Genomic DNA, 24,591 nt, shown 5'->3' on the forward strand with positions numbered 1-24,591 from the left:
ACCAATCACTGGCAACAGGAGTCGTCCCAGAAGATTGGAAATTAGCAAATGTTGTGCCCATTCACAAGAAAGGTAGTAGGGAGGAATCGGGCAACTATAGGCCAGTAAGCCTGACATCAATAGTGGGGAAATTAATGGAAACCATACTGCAGGAGAGGATTGTGGAACATCTAAAATCCCTCGGATTGAAAGATGAAAAACAGCATGGGTTTACTTCAGGGAGATCATGTCAAACTAATCTTATAGATTTTTTTGATTGGGGGACTAAAATAATAGATGGAGGAGGTGCAGTAGACATCGCTTATCTGGACTTCAGTAAGGCTTTTGATACTGTCCCACATAGAAGGCTTATCAATAAAGTGCAGTCTTTGTGGTTGGACTCCCATATTGTTGAATGGATTAGGCAGTGGCTGAGGGACAGACAACAGAGGGTTGTAGTCAATGGTGTATATTCAGACCATGGTCTTGTTACCAGTGGGGTACCTCAGGGATCTGTTCTGGGACCCATATTGTTTAATATCTTTATCAGCGAAATTGCAGAAGGCCTCAATGGTAAGGTGGGTCTTTTTGCTGATGACACAAAGATGTGTAACAGTGTTGATGTTCCTGGAGGGATACACCAAATGGAAAAGGATTTAGGAAAACTAGAGGAATGGTCAAAAATCTGGCAACTAAAATGTAATGTTGATAAGTGCAAGATAATGCACCTGGGGCGTAAAAACCCAAGAGCAGAATATACAGTCAGTGATACAGTCCTGACCTCAGTATCTGAGGAAAGGGATTTAGGGGTCATTATTTCAGAAGACTTAAAGGTAGGCAGACCATGTCATAGAGCAGCAGGAGATGCTAGCAGAATGCTGGGGTGTATAGGGAGAGGCATTACCAGTAGACAGAGGGAGGCGCTCATGCCGCTCTACAGAGCACTAGTGAGACCTCATCTGGAGTATTGTGCTCAGTACTGGAGACCATATCTCCAGAAGGATATTGATACTTTGAAGAGAGTTCAGAGAAGAGCTACTAAACTGGTACATGGATTGCAGGATAAAACTTACCAGGAAAGATTGAAGGACCTTAACATGTAGAGCTTGGAAGAAAGACGAGACAGAGCGGAGATGAGAGAAACTGCTAAATACATAAAGGGAATCAACAAAGTAAAAGAGGAGAGAAGATTTACAAGAAGGAAAACTGCTACAAGAGGACATAGTGTTACATTAGAGGGGCAAAGGGTTAAAAGTAATATCAGGAAGTATTACTTTACTGAGAGAGTAGTGGATGCATGGAATAGCCTTCCTGCAGAAGTGGTAGCTGCAAATACAGTGGAGGAGTTTAAGCATGCATGGGATAGGCATAAGGGCATCCTTCATATAAGATAGGACCAGGGACTATTCATAGTATTCAGTATATTGGGCAGACTAGATGGGCCAAATGGTTCTTATCTGCAGACACATTCTAGGTTTCTATGTTTCTTAGTTTCTAAGAGGGAGCAGGAGGAGAGATGAGAGGACAGTTCCGAATGGACATGTTGTTCAAGTAGCTTTGAGGCATACGGAAGAAGTGATATGGGGCGATAACTGGACAAAGAAGATGGGCTCGAGGGAAGGCTTTTTGAGGATGGGTGTAATGGTGGCTTGTTTAAAACCAGAGGGGAAGACACCAGAGGTTAGTGATAGGTTGAAGAGATGAGTTAGGGCTGGGACAAACACTGTGGAGAGGTTAGGGATGAGGTGGGATGGGATTGGGTCAGGTGCACAGGTGGTGAGATGTGATCTGGAGCGTAGGGTGGAGAGTTTTTCTTCTGTAATTCTGTGAGGACCGAGCAGTTGTGTAGAAGGGACGGAGAAGGGAGATAAAAGTGTAAAAAAGTTGTTTAGGGCTGTGAGACAGGGAAGATATGAGAGATGAGAAGTCGCCTGTTTTGCATCAGCGAGTTAGGACTTGAATATGAGGAGGGATTGCTTAGAATGGGATTTCTTTCATCGCCGCTCAGCAGCCCTGTTTTTTGGTCAGGTTGGTGCCAGGTTGGTCTGTTGATTTTTCGGGTTTTGTTGTGTGTGAGGGGGGACAACAGTGTCCAGAGCTGTACTTATGGTGGTGTTATATAGGGTGGTGGCAGCATCTGGGTCTTGGAGGGAACAAACAGTAGAGAGTGGCAGAAGAGAGTCAGAAAGCAGGCAAAAGTCGAGAGGTTTAGGTTTCCTGCGGGGGTGTGCTGGTGTGTGGACCGGGGGAGCAGCAGTAGAGACCAGTGAAGAGAAGGTGAGTAGGTTGTGGTCAGATATGGGAAGAGGCGAATTAGAAAGGTTAGATAGGGAGCAGAGGAGGGTAATAAAATCCCCCGAACACCGAACCCGTACTTCAGTGAAAAAGTCCGGGTTCAGGTCCGGGTACCTGAAGTCGCAAAGTTCAGTACGAACCCGAACTTTGTAGTTCGGGTTCGCTTAACCCTAGTCCCAAACGTTTCTCTTTAAATTCATCTTTGCTCAGAGCAATGATTTGACGGTTTTTATAAGACGACCCTATACACGGTGGCGTCCTGTTTCTAGTACTCGATAGTAACGGCTTTCGTCTTTAGATATTCATTCAGCGCTTCTTCACCTGCATAAGAAAAAAAAGCATTAAAAGTAGGATTTTTTTTTTTTATTGGGTGCAGTACCGCGCTAGGACCAGAAGGTGGCAACAGGAAATAAAAAATGTGAAAATCCTCATATGGTTCTGGGATATAAAGCTCCAGCTGAGCGCTGCTGCCCCCTCCTGGGGATGGGGCCCTCAGTATCCGGACCCCGCTGATAAAAAAGGTCTGACATGTCACTATGACAATGTGGCCTCATTCCCTGAGTGGGAAACTTAGTACAAAGTATGATGCGGAATCCATAGCTAATCATATTTGCCATGGATACATGTTTTGCACCCCCCGTATTTGCTTTTCAGGACCCCAAAAAAGCTAGGTGGTACCCCCTATAAGAGACCTATTAGTCTCTCTATTGGTTGTCACCCAACTTTCCCCAGACAAGATCAGATATGTAATATAATAATGCAGAACGACATTGATCCTCACCTAAATCCTTCCCAAACCCGGACTGTTTGAAGCCCCCGAATGGCGCAGCGACGTCGGTTTTGTTGTAGGTGTTGATGAAGACGGTGCCGGCCTGGAGCTTCTCGCTCACGTACAGGGCCTTGCCAATGTCTCGGGTAAATACTCCAGATGCCAGACCAAACTCGGTGTCATTCGCCCTCTTCAAGACCCCGTCAATATCACTGGAATAAAAGGGGAATGATGACCCAGCAGCAGCAGCGCCCTCTAATGGAAGAACAAGTCATTGCAGGACTAGGAAATTAGACAGGACATATCCCTATAAAATAGGGATCAGCAACCTCTGGGGATCCAGGAACTACAACTCCCAGAATCCTCCTCTCACTTCTATAAGAGTTACAGGAACAGCCGCGTAAATGTGCATGCTGGTAGTTGTGGTTTTGTAGCAGCTGGAGTGCGGAAGGTTACAGATCTCTGCTATAAAACATCTATGTGATTCCCCAAGAGACCTGAGGAAGAGGATGCATGTGCATTTAAAGGGATTCCTCCAAAACAGCTCCACCTCAGTCCGTGGGTTGTGTCTGATATTACAGCTGTAATACTGCAGTGCCGCTCACAACCTGTGGACAATAGTGGCGCTGTTGTTGGAAGAAATCAGCCATGTTTTCCCAGATCTGCAGTAGTCTAGTCCTTACATCAGGGGGCGCTATTGTCTGTTTGCCAAGAATGGTTACTCTGTAGCAAATCTTTTTCTATATTCAGTTTCTATGCCGGTCAGGCTGATTATAACCTCCTACCCGTCCGAAAACCTCGAGATGATCATTACGGGACCAAACGACTCTTCTTTAGCGATGAACATGTGATCTGCCACATCTGTGAATATGGTCGGCTCGAAGAAGAAGCCTTCAGATAAAAATAATGAGATTTAGTCAGACGGGAAATGACGATCAGAGGATATTCAGCAAGAGAAATGTGGGGGGGGGGGTCACTTATGGAGGAAGATATATTGATACATTATTACATTTTCTACACTGGATACAACTGTAGCATCCACTCAGTATTAAGGGCTCATGCACACGAACATTGTTTGGGTCCGCATCCGGGCCGCATTTTTTGCAGGTCGGATGCGGACCCATTCACTCCAATGGGGCCACAAAAGATGCGGACAGCACACGTTGCTCCGTTCCGTGGTCCGCAAAAAAAAATGAGCTTGTCCTACCCTTGTCAATTTTGCGGCCAAGAATAGCCATTTCTATTATGGGCAGCATCCTTTTTTTTGCAGATCCGCAATTTGCAGACCCCAAAACACGGTGCGATCGTGTACATGAGCCCTAAGTCTGTACAGGATTTTAACTTCTGGACATAAAGAAGCATGCTCCCATTTACTGGCAGCAAGCAGAGATTTTGTAATGGTGGGGAACTGAAATGCATGGGAATCATGCAGCGTCCTTTCAGACATGTTTTATGATGCAGCTTGATGCGAAGTCTGATGGAGCAGATTTTAGTGTCCCGCTGGTCTCGCCGGCTCGGTGTACATTCCAGCCGCCCTGTGTTCTGACTTTCTCCCCTTCCTGCATTAATGCTGCACATGGGGTTCCTGGCAGGATACCCGCCGCCTGGCGCACAGATATGACCAGACTGGCAGAGGATCCTGACCCAGTCCAGGAATCAGTGAGCGGTGCACAAGGCAGGAGGTGAGCGCCACCTAGAGGTATTTCCCATCACTGACCCTATAGCATGATGTCTATGGATGGTCCCTGTTGTGACTGTCGAAGCACTACAAGTCGCAGCATGCCCCATGAACCAGGGGATAACAGGACATACCGGTTCTGACATACATGGCCACTTTCATTAGGTCTCCTAGCTCAGAGCTCACCTGGTCTTGGGACCTGTTTTCCACCGTACACCAGCGTGGCGCCCTCCGTCACGCCCATTTGGCAATACTCAATTAGTTTATCTAGGTGGGCCTTGTGGTTCTGGGGTCCGTGGTCTGTGGACCTGTCCAGTGGGTCTCCAATCTTCATCTTTTTTACTTCTTCCACCTGGAAAAGTTGCGATTATGGTTGTTGCAGACCAGAAGACGTGTCTTCATGTGTCAGTTTACTCACCACTCTCTTCACAAACTCATCATGAATTGAGTCCTCCACAAATAGCCGCCCGGCAGCGATGCAGTTTTCACCTTTATTAAAGAACACGGCACCCATCCCCTGATGGAACAGGAAAAAAATCATCCATATCACTGCAGAATTTCATACAGACATCAAATAAAGCAAAATGGGTCATTGTGGGTTTAGTCCAAAGCAAAGAAAGAAAAAATGTGCAGGAATGGTCCGGAGCGCCACCTAGTGGCGATGCACCGAATAAGAAGAACTGCTACTGCATTGCCTTTTATCAGCTCCTAATAAAATTCTTGGCCATAAAACCTTACCATCCGTACAGCTTTGTCCAGGTCAGAGTCACTGAAGATGATCAGAGGAGATTTCCCTCCGAGCTCCAGTGACACCTTCTTCACATTACTCACTGCACAACTGAAAGAGGAAAGAAGATACTTAAGCTGGTTTTTAGATAGCCGAAAGCTACTCCCCCTGACAGCCCCATACACATGCATGCTCGGACGGCTGAGCATGCATGTGTTCTCATTAGGGAGGGGGGGGGGGGGGATGCTGCCAGACGCCTCCCATCGGCAGTTTACCTTCCTTATGCTGAAATCCAACAGCCCTAAATATATTAGATGGTCAGTCCAATGAAATCCGGGGGTCCATCTGACATTCATCTAATGTGTATAGCCACCTTAAAAAATATTTAAAGGCACTCTGTATAGTGGCATAATATTCTCAGGATAGGTCATCGATATCAGATCGGCGATGGTCTGACGCCCAGCACCCCAGCCATGAAATATTTGAAGGGGTCACAGCACTTGTGTGGGCGCCGCGTCCTCCTCACTATTTACCTGTGACTGGACCCCAGACACGTATCCCCTATGCTATGGATAGGGGGTACTTTTGAATCTTGGGACAACCCCTCTAATACATGACACCTCAAAACTTCTCAAATACTTCTCTATATGTTCAAAAATATTTTAAGAATCCTCGAAACTCACCTTTTCATGATATGCTTCCCTATGGGGGTGGACCCTGTGAATCCTAATTTCCTGACATCAGGATGATCCGAAAGACGTTGTCCAATAAGAGATCCTAAGTGAAGTGAAAAGAGCAGTGAGTTTCATAGGCTGGGTTCACACAAACGGATGCCTCCGACAGATTCCGTACAGTGGCATCCGTTCACCATAGAGTTCCATTGTAAAAAAATAAAATAAACGTATACTTTCTTTTTACCGGACTGTGCAGGATACAAGAACGTGATGTGCTGCGTTTTTGTAACCTTTTTTTCTAATGTATACGTCAAATGGAGGCATAAAACAGGATGTGAACCCTCCCTTCCCTATAATTTTCACAGTGCATTTTTCTAGAGAAGAATCTGATTTATTTATTTATTTATCTTGTTTGTTTATTGAGAGGTTTGGGTTTGTGATCATGGGTGTACGGCACCTACCAGCTCCAGGCAGGATATTAACTACTCCTTTAGGAAATCCGGCTTTTACAGTTAATTCAGCAAATTTCAGAGCTGTTAATGGGGTCACCTGCCGAAAATGACAATTATAAAATGTAGATTTCTAATTTACACACAGTACAATTTGGCAACTGATTTACATTAGCTGACCTTCAGAAGATGGCATGATGGAAAACAATGTTATAATAAATAAAGTGCATTACATTACTTATCCTGTACTGATCCTGAGTTACATCCTGTATTATACTCCAGAGCTGCACTCACTATTCTGCTGGTGCAGTCACTGTGTACATACATCACTTATCCTGTACTGATCCTGAGTTACATCCTGTATTATACTCCAGAGCTGCACTCACTATTCTGCTGGTGCAGTCACTGTGTACATACATTACATTACTTATCCTGTACTGATCCTCAGTTACATCCTGTATTATACTCCAGAGCTGCACTCGCTGTTCTGCTGGTGCAGTCACTGTGTACATACATTACATTACTTATCCTGTACTGATCCTGAGTTACATCCTGTATTATACTCCAGAGCTGCACTCACTATTCTGCTGGTGCAGTCACTGTGTACATACATCACTTATCCTGTACTGATCCTGAGTTACATCCTGTATTATCCTCCAGAGCTGCACTCACTATTCTGCTGGTGCAGTCACTGTGTACATACATTACTTATCCTGTACTGATCCTGAGTTACATCCTGTATTATACTCCAGAGCTGCACTCACTATTCTGCTGGTGCAGTCACTGTGTACATACATTACTTATCATGCACTGATCCTGAGTTACATCCTGTATTATACTCCAGAGCTGCACTCACTATTCTGCTGGTGCAGTCACTGTGTACATACATTACTTATCATGCACGGATCCTGAGTTACATCCTGTATTATCCTCCAGAGCTGCACTCACTATTCTGCTTGTGGAGTCACTATGTTGCAACTTGTTTCTAGAAATGTCAATGTGCACCCACAGAGCTGAGCACATCTGATGTATCTCACCTGAGCCGGCTTCAGCACCACCGTGTTACCTGCTGCCAGACAAGCTGCTGTTTTCCATGCCAACATCATGAGTGGGTAGTTCCAGGGGATGACGATTCCACACACTCTGCGAAAAAAAAACAACATATTTCATTGCCACATTATGTTATGTTACCAGTATATTATTATCATCTATCTCACATGTACATAGGGCAATATTTAAAGGAGACACACATGAAACCAGAACTGTCTCTTTAAACTAAAACAGCTCATAGATGTCCCTAGAGGGTGCCCTAAAGTGCCAACCATATGGCAGTAAAATGGTGAATAAGTTATGCTAATATATGTATATATTCCCCGCCCCCCAGGAGCCATTGTGGCTACACAGAAGAGCCAAGAGGACCTGTAAAATGTAATCACCATTGCTGTGACTTTCTGGAAACATCAAGAGTCTCCGGGGGCCGGAAACAATGCCTAAGAGTCCACCGGTGACTGAGCATAGCAGAAGGGGCTTCTGGTGGCAGGTAGGGGGCACCACAAGGTTCGATGAGGTGCTGTTGCATTTCCATCAGTGCCTCTCATACATTTTTGTCAAGATGCATCAGTCATGGCATTGTGTGGACCACCCTAAGATATTGGTTGCTCCCTTACAACATGCCAAACCTTTCATGGTAATGTCAGGAAAGTTTCTGTACCAGGCGTGCAGTTTACCCGGGCGCTGCATTCAGCTCTGCGTGGCACACTTACCCAATGGGCTCTCTCTTGGTGAAGGTCAAATTCCGATTCGGTCGAGCTTGATTAATTGGGATGGTGGAGCCCTGGAAAACAATTCCATGCAATATTCTAATTATCGCTAAGTACATGGAATAGCGCCCCCCTATGGTCAAATTGCCATGAAGAATATAGGATCCTAAGCCGATTTCATCCTCTTCTGTTCCCATTTGCTCTCTTTGCCTAATGTTGACATTGTAAATCTGTCCTGCCGTGGTCCTCAGATGTCACAAGTCAAGTCTTCTGGCAGCTTTAGGGTCAAGGGTTGACCGTTACCCAGGTCCCAATCTATTGCAGACTGCCCCGTTGCCTCCCCTCACACCTGATGCTATATAGATCTAAAATGGTGCCATGAGGAGAGGCTGTTACTTTCTCGGGCATCACCTGAATTTTATCACACCAGCCGGCAAAGTATCGGAAGGTCTGTATGGACATCCCCACGTGAGTCTTCAGCGCCAACGTGTACACGGCGCCCGAGTCTATGGACTCAATGGTGGCCAGCTCTTCCTGGTGCTCCTCCATGAGGTCAGCAAGCCTGGGACAACACAGAAGAAAGGGACACTGGGAAATAGACTTTACAGTAGCCTCCCCCCACCCACCATACCGTCTCCCCCCACCCACCATACCGTGCCTAGCTGTAAGTGCCATAGGTAATGGTGCCTAAAAATCTGTTCCATACAGTAGACTGAATAGCACTGTACAGTAAATACCTCCATACTGTGAAAAATATGCTGTGTGAACCTGGCCTAAAGATTTTTGGTGGTCCCAAGCCAGGGATGTCAGGTCATCTGTGGCACTCCCACTTTCAGCAAGACCAGCAGATGACCCCTATGCAACCTAAAGGTGGCCATACACATGGGCTGAACCCACCAATGGGATCGGCAGACCATCTTCTTATAATATGTTCACTGCTGTTCATGCAACTACTGTCGAGGCAAAGAAGGATTTCAACATCTCCAATCCTTTGTTCCCAAGGCAGTCAAGTCACCTTCAGAGGAACAGAGTTGTCTAGAGGGGACAGAAGTGTCTGGAAATGGCTTTATTCCCCATCAGGAATACATGTACCCCCAGCCAAACCGAGCATGCATCCGTACGTGGAGATCAGGACACTTGTTCAGCCTTCAGCTATTGAAGTTCAGACACCCAATATACCTGCCCTGACCTCCCACAGGTGCTTACAGGAACATGCAACGGAGCTCACCTGTAGATCAATCGGCCCCGATCCCTTGCATTCATTTTGCCCCATTCACCGTTCTCGAAGGCGTCGCTGGCAGCAGCCACAGCTTTATTGATATCAGACACCTGGGCCAGGGACACTTTGCAAATGGCCTGTTAGAAGGAAACATGGATGAACCCGGGGGTCACCTGGCCATACTGGTCCTCGGAGGAAGCTCCATACTGGTGGGAGGGGTTACCATTGGGAAGCCCCTGCAGAGCCTTCACTGTCTCTCAGCTTCATCCAGTTAGGAGAATTTTTTTATTTTTTTTTATTACACTTACCTCCCCGTCCGTGGGGTTAATGGTGTCGTAGGTTTTCCCACCTTCCGCATCCACAAACTGTCCATTGATGAAAAGCTGATGAGGAATCCTGATCTTCATATTGTTAACGTCCTTCTCCACCTGCAGAGGGACAGAAAAAGCATCTCTGCAGTGTAAGGACCCCATCAAAAAGTGACCCGTATCTCAGCTTCCTGAACCCCTGATATAGGAGAGGGAGGGGGATACTAGGGGGGTAACTACACAAATTCATGTTCAGATGAGTATTTCCCCATCTTACGTGATCTATGAGTATTTCCTCCTCCGCATCGTCCCCTCGGAGCCTCCTCACAAGCAGCTGAATGAACTCCTCAAACTTGGTGGCCATATAGACGTCTTCATTCTGAAGCTGCAGCCCCTTACACTTCAGCTTCACTTCCTCCACCAGCCTGGAGATGTGAGCGCAGGAAGAGGGAAGATGGTCACCAGGGACGTACACAGGACCCCATTGTAAAAACACCCCCAAAGGGATTTAAGGTGCACGGATAACACTCTATAACCAAACCAGCCATAGTCCATATCTAATACCAGCCATTGTCCATATCTAATACCAGCCATAGTCCATATCTAATACCAGCCATAGTCCATATCTTATACCAGCCATAGTCCATATCTTATACCAGCCATAGTCCATATCTAATACCAGCCATAGTCCATATCTAATACCAGCCATAGTCCATATCTTATACCAGCCATTGTCCATATCTTATACCAGCCATAGTCCATATCTAATACCAGCCATTGTCCATATCTTATACCAGCCATAGTCCATATCTTATACCAGCCATTGTCCATATCTTATACCAGCCATAGTCCATATCTAATGCCAGCCATAGTCCATATCTAATACTAGTCATAGTCCATATCTTATACCAGCCATAGTCCATATCTTATACCAGCCATAGTCCATATCTAATACTAGTCATAGTCCATATCTAATACCAGTCATAGTCCATATCTAATACCAGCCATAGTCCATATCTAATACCAGTCATAGTCCATATCTAATACCAGTCATAGTCCATATCTTATACCAGCCATAGTCCATATCTAATACCAGCCATAGTCCATATCTAATGCCAGTCATAGTCCATATCTAATGCCAGTCATAGTCCATATCTAATACCAGCCATAGTCCATATCTAATACCAGCCATAGTCCATATCTAATACCAGTCATAGTCCATATCTAATACCAGCCATAGTCCATATCTAATACCAGCCATAGTCCATATCTAATACCAGCCATAGTCCATATCTAATACCAGCCATAGTCAATATCTAATACCAGCCATAGTCCATATCTAATACTAGTCATAGTCTATATCTTATACTAGTCATAGTCCATATCTAATACCAGCCATAGTCCATATCTAATACCAGCCATAGTCCATATCTAATACCAGCCATAGCCCATATATAATACTAGTCATAGTCCATATCTAATACCAGCCATAGCCCATATATAATACTAGTCATAGTCCATATATAATACTAGTCATAGTCCATATATAATACTAGTCATAGTCCATATATAATACTAGTCATAGTCCATATATAATACTAGTCATAGTCCATATCTAATACCAGCCATAGTCCATATCTAATACTAGTCATAGTCCATATCTAATACCAGCCATAGTCCATATCTAATACCAGCCATAGTCCATATCTAATACCAGCCATAGTCCATATCTAATACCAGCCATAGTCCATATCTAATACCAGCCATAGTCCATATCTAATACCAGCCATAGTCCATATCTAATACCAGCCATAGTCAATATCTAATACCAGCCATAGTCCATATCTAATACTAGTCATAGTCCATATCTAATACTAGTCATAGTCCATATCTTATACTAGTCATAGTCCATATCTAATACCAGTCATAGTCCATATCTAATACCAGCCATAGTCCATATCTAATACCAGCCATAGTCCATATCTAATACTAGTCATAGTCCATATCTAATACCAGCCATAGTCCATATCTAATACCAGCCATAGTCCATATCTAATACTAGTCATAGTCCATATCTAATACTAGTCATAGTCCATATCTAATACTAGTCATAGTCCATATCTAATACTAGTCATAGTCCATATCTAATACTAGTCATAGTCCATATCTAATACCAGCCATAGTTCATCTCTAATACTAGTCATAGTCCATATCTAATAGCAGCCATAGTCCAGCACTTGCAGGAGCAGAACCTGACAGAATAAAAGTTCATATCCACACTACTCCTGATTATAAAAGCTCCAGAAAAGTTAAGTTTGTCCTGCTCTCCCCAGCCACTACCTAGTGCTATAAGCAGTTTAGCCTAGTCAGAACTGCTGACGGACACTCTTTAATGACATATTGATGGCGATGAGCCCACCTGATTACATCCATAGATGCAGCTCCAGCCTTGAAGAAGTCAGTGGAGTCTTCAATCTGAGGAACATTGGTGAGGATTCTCTTCCAGGCAGCCTATGACACAAACACAGAGGTGGTTTACCTACCGACTTTCTACTGGTCTACTGGATGTTCATGGAGGCTGGTTCTGGACTGACGTACTCGCATTTCATCCGCTACGGCTTGCTCCTCTGGGGACAGCTGTAAGGTTGCATTGTCCGACGACTTAAAGTATTGAGATGCTGGAATCATCTTCCCATCTTCAAACTGGATGTTCTTCACAGTCAGCTGCGATCAAATACAGAGACCTGTGAGACATGGGCCTGGGGTTGGGTGAGGCCTCCTTTTGGGACAATGACGAGCACGTGCCAAGGACTTGCAAGTCATATTCTCCCCCAGGAAGTAAACTACAGAGAAAGAGGAGGTCATGACAATCGGGAGGAATCGTCCCACAGTTGTTTGGAAAGTTGGATAATGGGGGACAGGGGTTCGTTACAGTGTAACAGGTTTGAATATATAATAAGAATATATAATGAACGGCTCATCTTATACAGTAATAATGAAATAAAGTTAAAATTATGAAATAAACTTATATAACTATGTTTAGCTCGATATGACTCTACCTATAATATAGTCCGTGGCATCTCACGTGTCTGGTTCCAACAGACAAAAAAGGACACTATAAATATAGAAAGTGAGTGCCTCAAGGAGTATATATAAAAATAAAAATAAATTACAAATAAACTGCAATATAATGTAGCAATAGCCTAGATACAATTAACAAAAATTGCAGTCCAGAAATATATGCAATAATGCTGGGGGCCCAGCAGCTTATAAGGTGACGCTGTATCTCACAATGCAGGTAACGGCAGGTAACGTGTACTTCACCAATCCTTATAGCCTGTATGTGGATCTGTGGAACTAAAGCGCTCAGCAGACCAAAGATTACCACGGAGCATGAATGCAACTCTGTTCACACTTGCGTTAGGGTATTCCGTTAAAGGTTCCATTTATAACGGAATTCGTAGACGGAATGCAAAATGTAAGCCTTGAAGAGGCATTCCATTTTGATCTGTCATAATAGAAGTCTATGGGCAAGCAGAACGTATCCGTTTCCAAGTCCTGTGGACTCTCCGTATAAATGGAAATACCCTAAAGCAAGTGCGAACCCGGCCTAAGCAGTAGCATGAAAATATCACTAACAATCCAAAAACAGCACTTACAGTTTTTCCATCATTTCCATAAAGCACCAGGCCGTGCTTTGTGACCACAGCTGGTTGTGACGCCCCAGGAATCTCCAGAGGTTCTCCATCTGGGTTTGGTCCATTAGACGTGAAGGAGGAACCGAAAAAAGTCAATTTCTGGATTAAGGAAACAAAAGTATTAAAGTATCTACCTATCTATAATACAAATGATGTGAGCGGTAGAAAAAAGGGAAGGTTGGTGTCCCAGCGGCTGCGGAGACGATCCAATATCCAAATAAAGAAATTCAAAGAAATTCCAGCGCACTACCAAAAAGTAAATTAAAAGATTTTTAAATTACCGTGGTCTGGTGATTATAGAACACTACTTTCAATTTATCTGTGCTGTGGAATTTCTTTGAATCTATCTATCTATCTATCTATCTATCATATATCTCCTATCTATTATCTATCTATCTCCTATGTATCTATCTATCTATCTATCGTCCCCCTCCCCCTAGATGTCCTTCTTTCAGATCTGCACTTACACTTCCATTGACCTCGGTCCAGGCTCCGGGCACCTTATCATTCCCTCGGATGAAGTTGTGTATTGCTTCTGCTGGTTGGTCCCAGTTAATCTACAGATTGGCACAGAAAACACCAGTGAGTGAGGACGACCAGCCCAGAAATTCCATATCTGGACACTAGGATTTGTACAGACCTTTGCATTATCCTTCTTTTGTATTGGGTCATACGTGGCCCCTTCACTTGGTTGTGGGATCCTGGGAGCGGAGCCTTGTGCAATGAGCTGCACGACTTCCACCTGAAAGATAGACCCCTCATGAGCAAAGCAAAGTATCTGCACCTTCACAGAATATTCTATGGTGTTAACTTGCATCAGAGCAGTCACCGCGCACGGTTATTATATTATTGTGTATGTTAAATGTCTCCAGGGACACAGCTGAGAGAGACGTCAGCACCCTGCACGCCCAGCTGATCACCGAAACGCTACATATCCTAAATATATACATCTTTCCTCTCAGCATATGCTGTACGCTCTGAGCCATTCAGATGTGTACTCCCTGCAGCTCCCTCTCCCCTCTCACGGCATGCAGCCACACAGAGAAGCTACAGCTGCAACCCCCTCCTTCCCCTGTCTTCTAATTACTGTCCGTGTGTGTGTGTGTGTGTGTGTGTGTTGGGGGGTGGGTGCAGCTTTAGCTTCTCTCTCTTTGTCTGTGAGGCTGCATGCTGTGAGAGGGGAGAGGGAGCTGCAGCCTCACAGACACATAGAGAGAAGCTGCAACCCCCTCCTTCCCCTGTCTTCTAATTAATGTGCTTCTGTGAGAATACATGATGTGAGAGGGGAGAGGGGTGCAGCTGCAGCTTCTCTCTGTGTGTCTGTGAGGCTGCAGCTCCCTCTCCCCTCTCCCAGCATGCAGCCACACAGACACACAGAGAGAAGCTGCAGCTGCAACCCCCTCCTTCCCCTGTCTTGTCCTTCTGTGAGAGGGGAGGGGGTTGCAGCTGCAGCTTCTCTCTGTGTGTCTGTGAGGCTGCAGCTCCATCTCCCCTCTCCCAGCATGCAGCCACACAGATACACAGAGAGAAGCTGCAGCTGCATCCCCTTCCTTCCCCTGTCTTCTAATTACTGTGCTTCTGCAGACATGTTTTCAGGGGGTTGCTGGTACTTCTCCATCGGTTGCACCACCTGGGGGCCCACATCTCCAGCAACAACATAGTCCCATGTACATAGTGGTTCAATGGTTTGGAATTTCCAATAATCCAGCATGTCAGTGGCGTGCCGAGTTACTGGCATTTTACTATAAAGTCACATGAGGGGGAAAAAAATGCTGAGCATGAACTGCCGCTCGGTCTCTGATCATGTGACCCTGACTCCTCCAGCAACGAGCCAAAAAAAATATTTACTCAGCCTGGAAATAAAACAGGATTCTCATACGGTTGGGTCCATTTCATGTCAAGGATGTTTTACTGTTGTGCAAAGTAAGTACCCCCACAGCTGCTCAGTCCTCTTTAATCTACCCGTCCGGTTCCAATCATACATTATACTCTAGTCACATCCAAAGCTGCATCAATCATTCTGCTAAATCTGCTGTATTCCATGTAGCAGAATTCTGGATCTTGGAGCAGAATATTTAGATAAGAAAATCATGTTAAAAAAAAACGTTCTTAAGCTTGGACTGAGTGAGCACCCCGAAAGTGAGCCACTGAAAGAGTTAATCCTGCCCGACCACACTGACCGCAGCCAGTAAAGGATGCAGAATTAACGCAATCTACGATTAATAACACATGGCTGCTTTCTTCCAGAAACAGCGTCTCACTTGTTCATTGGTTGTATCTGGTATTGCAGCTCTGCTCTATTGAAGCTAATAGGACTCAGCTGCAATACCACACACAACCTGTGGACAAGTGTGGCGCTGTAAATGAAGAATGCAGGCATGTTTTTCTCATGATGAACATTCCCTTTAATATGTGACGAATGATATACCGACCATGCCTTTAACTCCCTCGGGAAAGAGGAATCTGTTGTATAGTGAATTGACGGTGTCATCTGGGAGGACGTCGCACTCTTTCTGCAGGATAATGTCGCCCGTATCCAGCCCGTCATCTGCCCAGAATATGGTGAAGCCGCCCTTCTTATCTCCCTGCATCAGCGTCCTGCAAGAGAAAAGTCATATGAGCGTGAAGGGCACAGTCCGCAGTGGGGCTTGGATACCCGGGCCCTTGTACCAAGGTGATACCAGGGTCCTCCGTGACTAACCCTATGTGATAAAAGGCTATATACACCATGCATAAATGATACAGTTGTGTGGTACGGTATGCTACGTGGCTGTGTGGACTATGGGTCACAAGGAGTTAGGGCCATGTGGCAGTTGTTTCTTTTTGTAGACACTTTGTTGAATGCCATTCTCAAGCTGGCAGAATTCTGAATTCAGCTCTGGATGTAACTAGAGTTAATCTATGGTATACAAACTATCTAAACCCCAAATGTAGGTTTGACCTGTTATGAAATGTACAATCAGAATAATTACCAGTTAATGGCGGAAGCCCCCCGATGTCGCGGCAGGATGGAGGGATGATAGATGACAGATCCATATTTTGGAGCATCGATGACTTCCATGGGGATGAATTGAGAGCAGAATGGAAGGACATTCAGCTCGGCCTCCACTGATTTGTATTGCTCCACCACCTCCGGAAGCGCCTGACCCTTCACTCGCCAGCGCGGGAATTTGAAGACAGGAATGCCATCCTTCTCCGCTTCTGCTCCTACAGATACAAGGAATGAAATGGAAATGATTCATTAGATGGAAAATCCAGTAACACTGGGTCAAATGGACAACCGATGTTACCTCAAAAACGAGACCTCAAAAATGTAAGGTGATAGGGGCCCATCCTAGAGATGAGCGACGTTCTTGAAATCCATTCTGTATCTGATTCATCAAATGTTTTTTATTTTATTTGATTTGTATCTGAATCGATTCTACAGGAATCAAGTATGCTCCAATTGGCCTGCAAATTGGTATATGATACTCTGAGGTCTTCTAGGACTTTCATTATCTCTCTCTCTCTTTTTTTTTTTTTTATACATTTTTGTCGCATGTGTTATGCTTTTTCATATTAGAAAGTTTCCCAAAAAAATCATCTCTTATTGACAGCAGATGGTGTTTAAACATGTTATGGGGGGAAAAAACAGTAGCTTGTTGGGACCAAGCATCCAAAAATGATGCCTTAACAGGGGCAGATCCTCACACATGTTAATGTGAGAAGAAAGACTGTCAGGTTCTGAATAAGGCTGGAAAAAGTCTTCCTTTTAATTGGGAGCAGCAGCAACACAGTGTGAAAGTGGAAAGGGTAGGGTAATAGTGGCATGTGGTGGCAGTAATAGTAGCACAGCAGAACAGACAAGGCTGTAGAAGTGTGTGCCTGTGTTTAGGGGTGGTAGTCGTAGTCGTAGTAGTGATGGCTGTGTACTGGTATTGGTAGTGGCAGTAGGGGATTAACAGCAGGGAGTAGCAGCTGCAGTGGTGACAGCAGCAGGCATATAGTACAGAGCATGATAATAGGCAGCCAGCAGCACAATGACTGCAGCAGCGGTAGCAGCCATATTGTATGGAACATGATGGTAGGCAGGCAGTGGCATGATGGTGGCAGTAGCAGCCATACGGTGCAGAACATGATGGTGGGCAGGCAGACAGCGGCAGTGGCATGATGGCGGCAGCAGCAGCTATGTGGTACATGACATAATTGTAGGTAGGCAGGCAGACAGCACTGTGGCATGATGGCGGCAGCAGCAGCTGTGTGGTACATGACATAATGGTTGGTAGGTAGGCAGGCAGACAGCACTGTGGCACGATGGTGGCAGCAACAGCCATACAGTACAGGACATGATGGTAGGCAGGCAGACAGCGGTATAATGCCCCCCTCACAGTAGTTATGCCCAGATATGTGCTCTCTTCACAGTATCTATGCCCAGATATGTGCCCCTTCACAGAAAGAAAAAAAAACAGTAAATACTCACCTAGTTCCTCCGATGATCAGAGCTCAGCGGCCGATGCTCCCCAGCAGCAGCAGGCAGGATACTCAGCGGCCGATGCTCCCCAGCAGCAGCAGGCAGGATACTCAGCGGCCGATGCTACCCAGCAGCAGCAGGCAGGATACTCAGCGGCCGATGCTACCCAGCAGCAGCAGGCAGGATACTCAGCAGCTGATGCTCCCCAGCAGCAGCAGCAGGCAGGATACAGTCACACAATGCGCTGCTGGGCTGTGTAGAAGGAGCAGAGGCTGATTCCTGGGCCGGCATCGCTCCTCCTACACAGCCCAGCAGTGTGATAGTGGGATCTCTGACCGCATCCTCCCTGCTGCTGCGGAATGCCGACTGATGAGCCGAATGGTGAAGCCGAGAACGGACAGTTCCCTGCCTCACCGTTACAGGCAACTGTCTCTGCATCCTATATATGCAGGGACAGCTAAGAGCGGGAGATATCTCAGCCATTCCGGGACTATGGGACTGCCACCAAAATCCGGGACTGTAGTGCCGGATGCGGAAAGGTTGGGAGGTATGTAAATGGTACAGCAGAGACGGCACCTTCAGCAACTTAGCCAGGTGGGAATTAAGCTTACGCACCAGCAGATTGCTGCCATCAGCATGTAATGATGATGACAACAAGAACACTGCACTGCCCCTGGCGGAGGTCTGTCTGCTGCAAAACAGACCGGGAGAAGGAGGACACTTTTGCTGAGCTAGCTGGTGGCTACCTCTATTTTCCCACAGTAACTGGTGATCCAGCATCATGTGCTGCGATAGAGACCTCTTTGTATTTGAATGCATAAGGCTTATTTTAATCCTGCAGATCTTGCACACGGCGATGGATTTGTCTTCCAGCACTTTGGAGAAAACCTGCCAGGTGGGATATACTCTCACAGAGCTGGCAGCGGCCAAGCTTGGCCTAGGCCTGGCATGTTTTGAGCCTGTGCCCACAGTATAAGCAGCATCACCTGTTTCCAAGCTGACTAAAATAGAAGCAGATGTGGCCCTTCAGTAAACTTAAAACGTTTTCAACAATGCGGGTATAAAAATGATGTTATTGCATTATTGCTTTTGCTCTAACTAACCACTAATCTTGCAGTAATATGCAACAAGTTCAGTAACACAGGTATCATGCACTGATACGCCCAATTACAAATGATACATTTAAAAAAAAAAGTGCAATTGCTCACCTTTTGTTGCAGCTCTATTAAACACAAAATCCTGTCCCTCACTCTGTATATGCTTTCCCTGATAAAAGTCCCTAAAATATACTATCCTTAAAATGTCCCTATCACACTGCATTAGTGGTTTGTGTCTGCAGCTGTGTTTTGGCAGACACTACAAGAAAATTTAGACTAGCACATTCATATACATAATCACAGGTGCATATCCATCAAGCAAACATGGTTGATAATAAAATAACATTTCACATACAAACAATAGAGCTGAGAAATGGGGCTCATTCTAAATTAAAGTGGTATTATACCTACTATAAATGGAAAAATAGAAGCTCTTTGTGTACATTTTTGACGCATTCAAACGTGTGTCGGGCCCATCTACAAGGCGTCAAGGTGCCTTCCGCAGATGGGTACCTAACACTAACAGCCTCTCTTGGACTTACCTAAGCCTACAATTTTCAGGGCAGTGTAGGAACCAGGCATAGAATGATCCCCATTTCTCAGTGTTCTTTGTGCAGTCATTTTATTATCAACCATGTTTGCTTAATGGATATGCACCTGTGATTATGTATGTGAATGTGCTAGTCTAAATTTTCTTGTAGTATATATTGAGGGTAGCGCCTCTTTTAGACTGAGCAATACCCATCTACCTGGGGCTTCTGAGCAGAGTACAAATGTAGCTGATTCCTACACTGCCCTGAAAATTGTAGGCTTAGGTAAGTCCAAGTGAGGCGGTCTGTTAGCGTTAGGTACCCATCTGCGGAAGCCACCTTGACGCCTGGTAGATGGGCCCGACACATGTTTGATCAAAATTGTGCGCAAAGAGCTTCTATTTTTCCATTTATAGTAGGTATAATACCACTTTAATTTAGAATGATCCCCATTTCTCAGCTCTATTGTTTGTATGTGAAATGTTGTGCAGCACTTTTATTATCAACCATTTTGGCAGACGCTGCCATAACACATCCTTCCAGATCACAAGCTGAAGGCAGAATGGCATTCTATGACTTTCCCAGCAAAGAACTTTCCTGAATTCTGCCCCCGATTGGCTGATCATGCTGCCTGTCAGCCTCTGAGCCAATCAGGGCAAGCTCCTCCCCCACACACACTTTCTTCCAGCATCATGTGATTCTCAATCTTCTTCCTCTCTCTTGCAATTCTTCACCAATATTCACAGTAAAATGGTGCTGGGTGCATTTTTACGCAATTTGTCCAAAACTAATCGCAAAAACTTGTTTTTTTTTTTGGCGGATTAATTTTTGTGAAATTTGGGATAAATTTCGACTGCAAATGACTGGTAATTCATGTAGCAATGAAAGTAAATAACGATGGAGGTGATGATGGAGCAAATACCTAGTGGGTCTGGCTTGCCGCCAGCTTTATCAGGAATCGTGAACACTCCCACCACTTGGTGTCCCTCCTTCACCAGCTCTTTATATACTTCTTTACCAAAGATGCTCTGCCCAATCACAGCTATCCGCATGACTATAGTTGTTGTGATGGACTGATGAAGACATATAAAAGAAAAAACAAAATTATGAGGAAAATGATACATTTTACATCACTGACTGCAATATTTACAAATAATAAAATCTGGTAAACCAGTGCTAAGATCAATAGGTGAATGGGAATTGCTGGATAACACAGTAAGGGTACATTCACATGCTCTATCTCTTTTCTTTTTTTGCGGGGCCGCGGAACAAAACTACAGATGCGGAGAGCACATCTTTTGCAGCATCATAAAAATTAATGGGTCTGCATCCATTCTGCAAAATTGCAGAATGGATACGGACCCAGAAATACGGACCCAGAAATCGTATAAATGTACCCTAAGAAAAAGGATCTGTGAATTGACTTTTTATTATTGATTATTTATATATATATTTCATCCTGGGAACAGCTTTTGCCTGTACACAGCATAGCCCTGGGAAGGATAGTGCACGTGTACATAAGCTGCCATAAGAAGTGGCGGAAAGAAAAGACAAATATAATACTGCTCCTTTGTACATGAATATAACTACTATAATACTGCTCCTATGTACAAGAATATAACTACTATAATACTGCTTCTATGTACAAGAATATAACTACTATAATACTGCTCCTATGTACAAGAATATAACTACTATAATACTGCTCCTATGTACAAGAATATAACTACTATAATACTGCTCCTATGTACAAGAATATAACTACTATAATACTGCTCCTATGTACAAGAATATAACTACTATAATACTGCTCCTATGTACAAAAATATAACTGCTATAATACTGCCTCCTATGTACAAGAATATAACTACTATTATACTGCTCCTATGTACAAGAATATATCTACTATAATACTGCCCCCTATGTACAAGAATATAACTACTATAATACTGCCTCCTATGTACAAGAATATAACTACTATAATACTGCCTCCTATGTACAAGAATATAGCTACTATATTACTGATCCTATGTACAAGAATATAACTACTATAATACTGCCTCCTATGTACGAGAAAATAACTACTATAATACTGCCTCCTATGTACAAGAATATAACTACTATAATACTGCTCCTATGTATTAGAATATAACTACTATAATACTGCTCCTATGTACAAGAATATAACTACTATAATACTGCTCCTATGTACAAGAATATAACTACTATAATACTGCCTCCTATGTACAAGAATATAACTACTATAATACTGCTCCTATGTAAAAGAATATAACTACTATAATACTGCCTCCTATGTACAAGAAAATAACTACTATAATACTGCTCCTATGTATTAGAATATAACTACTATAATACTGCCTCCTATGTACAAGAATATAACTACTATAATACTGCTCCTATGTACAAGAATATAACTACTATAATACTGCCTCCTATGTACAAGAAAATAACTACTATAATACTGCCTCCTATGTACAAGAATATAACTACTATAATACTGCTCCTATGTACAAGAATATAACTACTATAATACTGCTCCTATGTACAAGAATATACCTACTATAATACTGCTCCTATGTACAAGAATATAACTACTATAATACTGCCTCCTATGTACAAGAATATAGCTACTATATTACTGCCCCCTATGTACAAGGATATAACTACTATAATACTGATCCTATGTACAAGAATATAACTACTATAATACTGCCTCCTATGTACGAGAATAGAACTACTATAATACTGCCTCCTATGTACAAGAATATAATTACTATAATACTGCTCCTATGTACAAGAATATAACTACTATAATACTGCCTCCTATGTACAAGAATATAACTACTATAATACTGCCTCCTATGTACAGGAATATAACTACTATAATACTGCTCCTATGTACAAGAATATAACTACTATAATACTGCCTCCTATGTACAAGAATATAACTACTATAATACTGCCTCCTATGTACAGGAATATAACTACTATAATACTGCTCCTATGTACAGGAATATAACTACTATAATACTGCTGTTTATGTACAAGAATATAACTACTATAATACTGCTCCCTGTGTACAGGAATATAACTACTATAATACTGCTCCTATGTACAAGAATATAACTACTATAATACTGCTCCTATGTACAAGAATATAACTACTATAATACTGCTCCTATGTACAGGAATATAACTACTATAATACTGCTGTTTATGTACAAGAATATAGAAAGAAATAGTTAGGAATGTAACAAGGGCAGACACAATACGACGTATTTTATAGCTATAGCAGTATAAATGTTATTTCTTGAGCACTTTGCCCTCTCCCTCTAAAGTAAGACACATAATACCGTATAGATGTAACAGGTGATATAAATTCCCTAATACCTTTGACACATACTTTACATAGAGGTGTGTGCTTCGGGCGCTGTCTTATGTTCACCAATCAGGAGCGAGCTCTATCCGAGCCTCCTGAGAGGTTTGCCCAATCAGCGACTCTCATGCAGTTACACCCTAGTTACCCTCGGGCGATGACCCTGACACTTCCACTGGTTTACTTTTACTTATAAACTGTAAAATACATTGAATCAGGCAATGAAATTAGATAAAACTTTTCACCATTCCTGAGTTGACCCTTAAAAGGGGAACACCGACTATAACAAGAGCATAACCAGAACTATTTCCAGAGTTTCCTAAGGCATTAGTTGGTTGCATCTCATTGCTTTGTTATCTGAGACACAATAATTGCAAAAACATAAAGGGGACACAGGGACAATTTAAGGTGCATTAACCCTCAGTGCCTATGACAACACCCACGGTCAACAGTGCCGTCCACATGTTTTGCAGCCCTATTGAAGTAAATGGGTCCGCATCCGACCCATAAAAAACGTGGCTCAGGTGCTGACCCAAAGCACGGTCATGTGCATGAAACACTATGCAACTTTGTAATACACTGCATGCTTCAATTTCTCAGTTTTCAAGAACTCTGGTTGTTGTCAGTGAAAGAGAACTTTCTTGTTGACATCTACAGGTTGATACCTTTCTTAATAAAATTATAGCCAATCACGTAGGCAAACACAAATCTCTCCCCTGTCAAGATTGTATGCTACAATGTATCAGTGCAGGAAAAACATGTACCGGTATACCGTATCTGAATTCCATTGCAGACTAAAGATTGCTCTGTGACCTAAAGAGAATGGACCTCAGGCTGATACAGTTCCCCTGCACTGATACATTGTAACAAACTTTCAGGGCAGAAGAGAGAATTATGCAGACTGCACAGAGGATTGTCCAGACTGGATGAAACTGTAACAAAGCCTGCGCTGTATTTGGCCAGGAAGTGTTTTCATTATCTGGAGGTAAGCAAGATAAATTTCATTCACTGACAACATGCAGAGACCTTGAATATAATGAACCATGGACACAGAATCTGCAACGTTTTCAGTGAGTTTCATTTATATAAAATTAAAAAATCCCTCAAATTTACAAGGGTCAAGAATAAAGCCGTAGGTGTGTACAAATAGTAGACAACCCCCAATAACTCACCTGGATGCAGGACACAGGAAAGGTTCTGCTGGGCTAAGTCTCCCGGCGCAGTGAGAAGCAGGTGAGAGAGAAGCGGAGGAGGAGTCTGCGAGAGGGACAAGATCCAGGGAAGTATCACTGATAACTGCAGTAACACACAGGGCAATGTATGAAGAGGTCACAGCAGAATATTCAATAAAACTCAAGGCCGCAGGTAAAGAGCAAAAGATAAAAAGTATAAAGCGCAGAAAGATATTACCAGGGATAGACACAAATGTCTGCTGCCATAACAAGGGATGGCACCAAAGCACATTCCAATACATGGCCCTCAGAATCACCACCGCTGACAGAGGTTCCTGGTCAGCTGCATCAACATTAATCAAGTCACCTAGTACCCCAGTGATCTCCAA

General features: G+C 43.7%; 1 protein-coding gene across 1 annotated transcript; it reads right to left on the reverse strand.

Annotated features, from left to right (window-relative positions):
* Positions 1-2,324: 2,324 nt before the first annotated feature.
* On the reverse strand, positions 2,325-24,280 carry ALDH1L1 (aldehyde dehydrogenase 1 family member L1). Its single transcript, XM_044301010.1, has 23 exons — positions 24,203-24,280; positions 20,556-20,706; positions 16,529-16,763; positions 15,989-16,154; positions 14,197-14,298; positions 14,024-14,113; positions 13,518-13,655; positions 12,457-12,582; positions 12,278-12,369; positions 10,136-10,283; positions 9,859-9,978; positions 9,560-9,687; positions 8,743-8,893; positions 8,335-8,405; positions 7,609-7,714; positions 6,584-6,671; positions 6,132-6,225; positions 5,460-5,559; positions 5,140-5,238; positions 4,908-5,073; positions 3,829-3,934; positions 3,056-3,255; positions 2,325-2,595 (listed from the first exon to the last, which is right to left on the reverse strand). The coding sequence occupies exons 2-23, from the start codon at positions 20,683-20,685 to the stop codon at positions 2,540-2,542; spliced, it is 2,712 nt and encodes a 903-aa protein (XP_044156945.1). The 5' UTR covers positions 20,686-20,706; positions 24,203-24,280; the 3' UTR covers positions 2,325-2,539.
* Positions 24,281-24,591: the final 311 nt, after the last annotated feature.

This window comes from Bufo gargarizans, chromosome 7 (assembly GCF_014858855.1).
Source record: "Bufo gargarizans isolate SCDJY-AF-19 chromosome 7, ASM1485885v1, whole genome shotgun sequence".
NCBI classification, from domain to species: Eukaryota; Metazoa; Chordata; class Amphibia; order Anura; family Bufonidae; genus Bufo; species Bufo gargarizans.

Bases quoted from the DNA above. Each gene is read 5' to 3' on its own strand.
- ALDH1L1 (XM_044301010.1), bottom strand. From the start codon at position 20,685: ATGCGGATAGCTGTGATTGGGCAGAGCATCTTTGGTAAAGAAGTATAT. The intron at 10,284-12,277 runs GTGGGCTCATCG...TCACATCTCCAG, and splicing joins GCATCTATGGATGTAATCAG to GCTGGTGGAGGAAGTGAAGC. The intron at 5,239-5,459 runs GTAAGGTTTTAT...CTGTTCCATCAG, and splicing joins TGGACAAAGCTGTACGGATG to GGGATGGGTGCCGTGTTCTT.